The 1,175-nt window shown below is 36.9% G+C and overlaps 1 protein-coding gene across 1 annotated transcript; it reads right to left on the bottom strand.

Annotated features, from left to right (window-relative positions):
• Nucleotides 1-43: 43 nt before the first annotated feature.
• On the bottom strand, nucleotides 44-941 carry LOC116351696 (the record flags this gene model as incomplete). Its single annotated transcript, XM_031783832.1, has 3 exons — nucleotides 893-941; nucleotides 655-806; nucleotides 44-576 (listed from the first exon to the last, which is right to left on the bottom strand). Coding segments are annotated over exons 2-3 (685 nt in total), but the record flags the coding sequence as incomplete, so codon positions are not given.
• Nucleotides 942-1,175: the final 234 nt, after the last annotated feature.

Genomic DNA, 1,175 nt, shown 5'->3' on the forward strand with positions numbered 1-1,175 from the left:
ATATGTCTGTTGATATGCCCTTTCTGGTTGCTGGAATATTCACAAAGTTGGCACTTGAATCTTTTCATCATTTGGTTTGATGGAACTGACTGTTTTGTTGTATCCGTGAAATTGTTCGAACTCATTTCCCCACTGAGTCCGTTCCTTGCATTGATATGCTCGTTTTCGGTTGTCATTATGCCAAAATCATTTTCGTTAGGTGCATTTACCCTTTGATACTGTTCAGACACGTTCATTGAAATATCGTGTTCTGTTTCCGTTTCTTCCATTCTTACCCCTACACCTTCGTCGATTAAGGTGACATCACTGCTTTGGTCATCTGTGCACCACTTCGAGTTATTTTGGATGTCAATCTCAAGGATCGGTCCCAGTGAAGTGGTTGCCATAGCTCTTGGTACTGTATTTTCTTCATCGCTTGAGTCGTTCATGTCGATCAAATCAATTGGTGGATTGTTTTGCAATTGAATTCTGGTCGGAATGACTTTATTTGCTTCGAACGCAGTAGCATCATTGCTGTGGAACATTTCTTCTATGGTTTGCATATTGTTTACAAATTGGTTGTAGGTCTGTTCCAGTCTGTTGAATATTTTGTTGAAAATTAATGAGAAAGGAAATAAAAATAAGTGCAAAAGATAAGCAAAAGGTGAGACCTACCGAACAGTTGATGCCTGCAAAAAATGCTGCTTGAATTTTGTATTAAATAGTAGGCCATCACGCTTGAACACCATTCTGATGTTACTCAATGAGTATATCGCTTGCCGTTCAAATGAGGCAAGCATTTCGAACAGCTCGTCTTTCCACTCCATCTTCACCAAATTTCAAATCAATTTCGGAGAAAAAAACAATATTGTTTATAATAACAAATAGTTTGATCGAAATTTCCAATATTTACCTTGGATTGCAAACAATATAAAGTTTTGAAAGTGTGATATGTCACAGGAAGTGATACTTCTTTGAAAAAATATCTTCGGTTCAGTAATGTTTTGCACACTTTCTAGAAGTTCTATGTATTTTTTGATCAATCAAATTCGATAGCTGGTTTGTGTCTGTTAACAAGTTAGCAAGATGAATAAATGTGCTTCCTTCGCGCTTAGAGAGATAGTATGACGATGACGCGATGACATGAGTTGTCAAAATGAGTTTTCGCCACAATTAAATGATTTGCGACGAATTTA

This window comes from Contarinia nasturtii, unplaced genomic scaffold, assembly GCF_009176525.2.
Source record: "Contarinia nasturtii isolate CC-2019 unplaced genomic scaffold, AAFC_CNas_1.1 Cnas_scaffold_6055, whole genome shotgun sequence".
Classification (NCBI taxonomy): Eukaryota; Metazoa; Arthropoda; class Insecta; order Diptera; family Cecidomyiidae; genus Contarinia; species Contarinia nasturtii.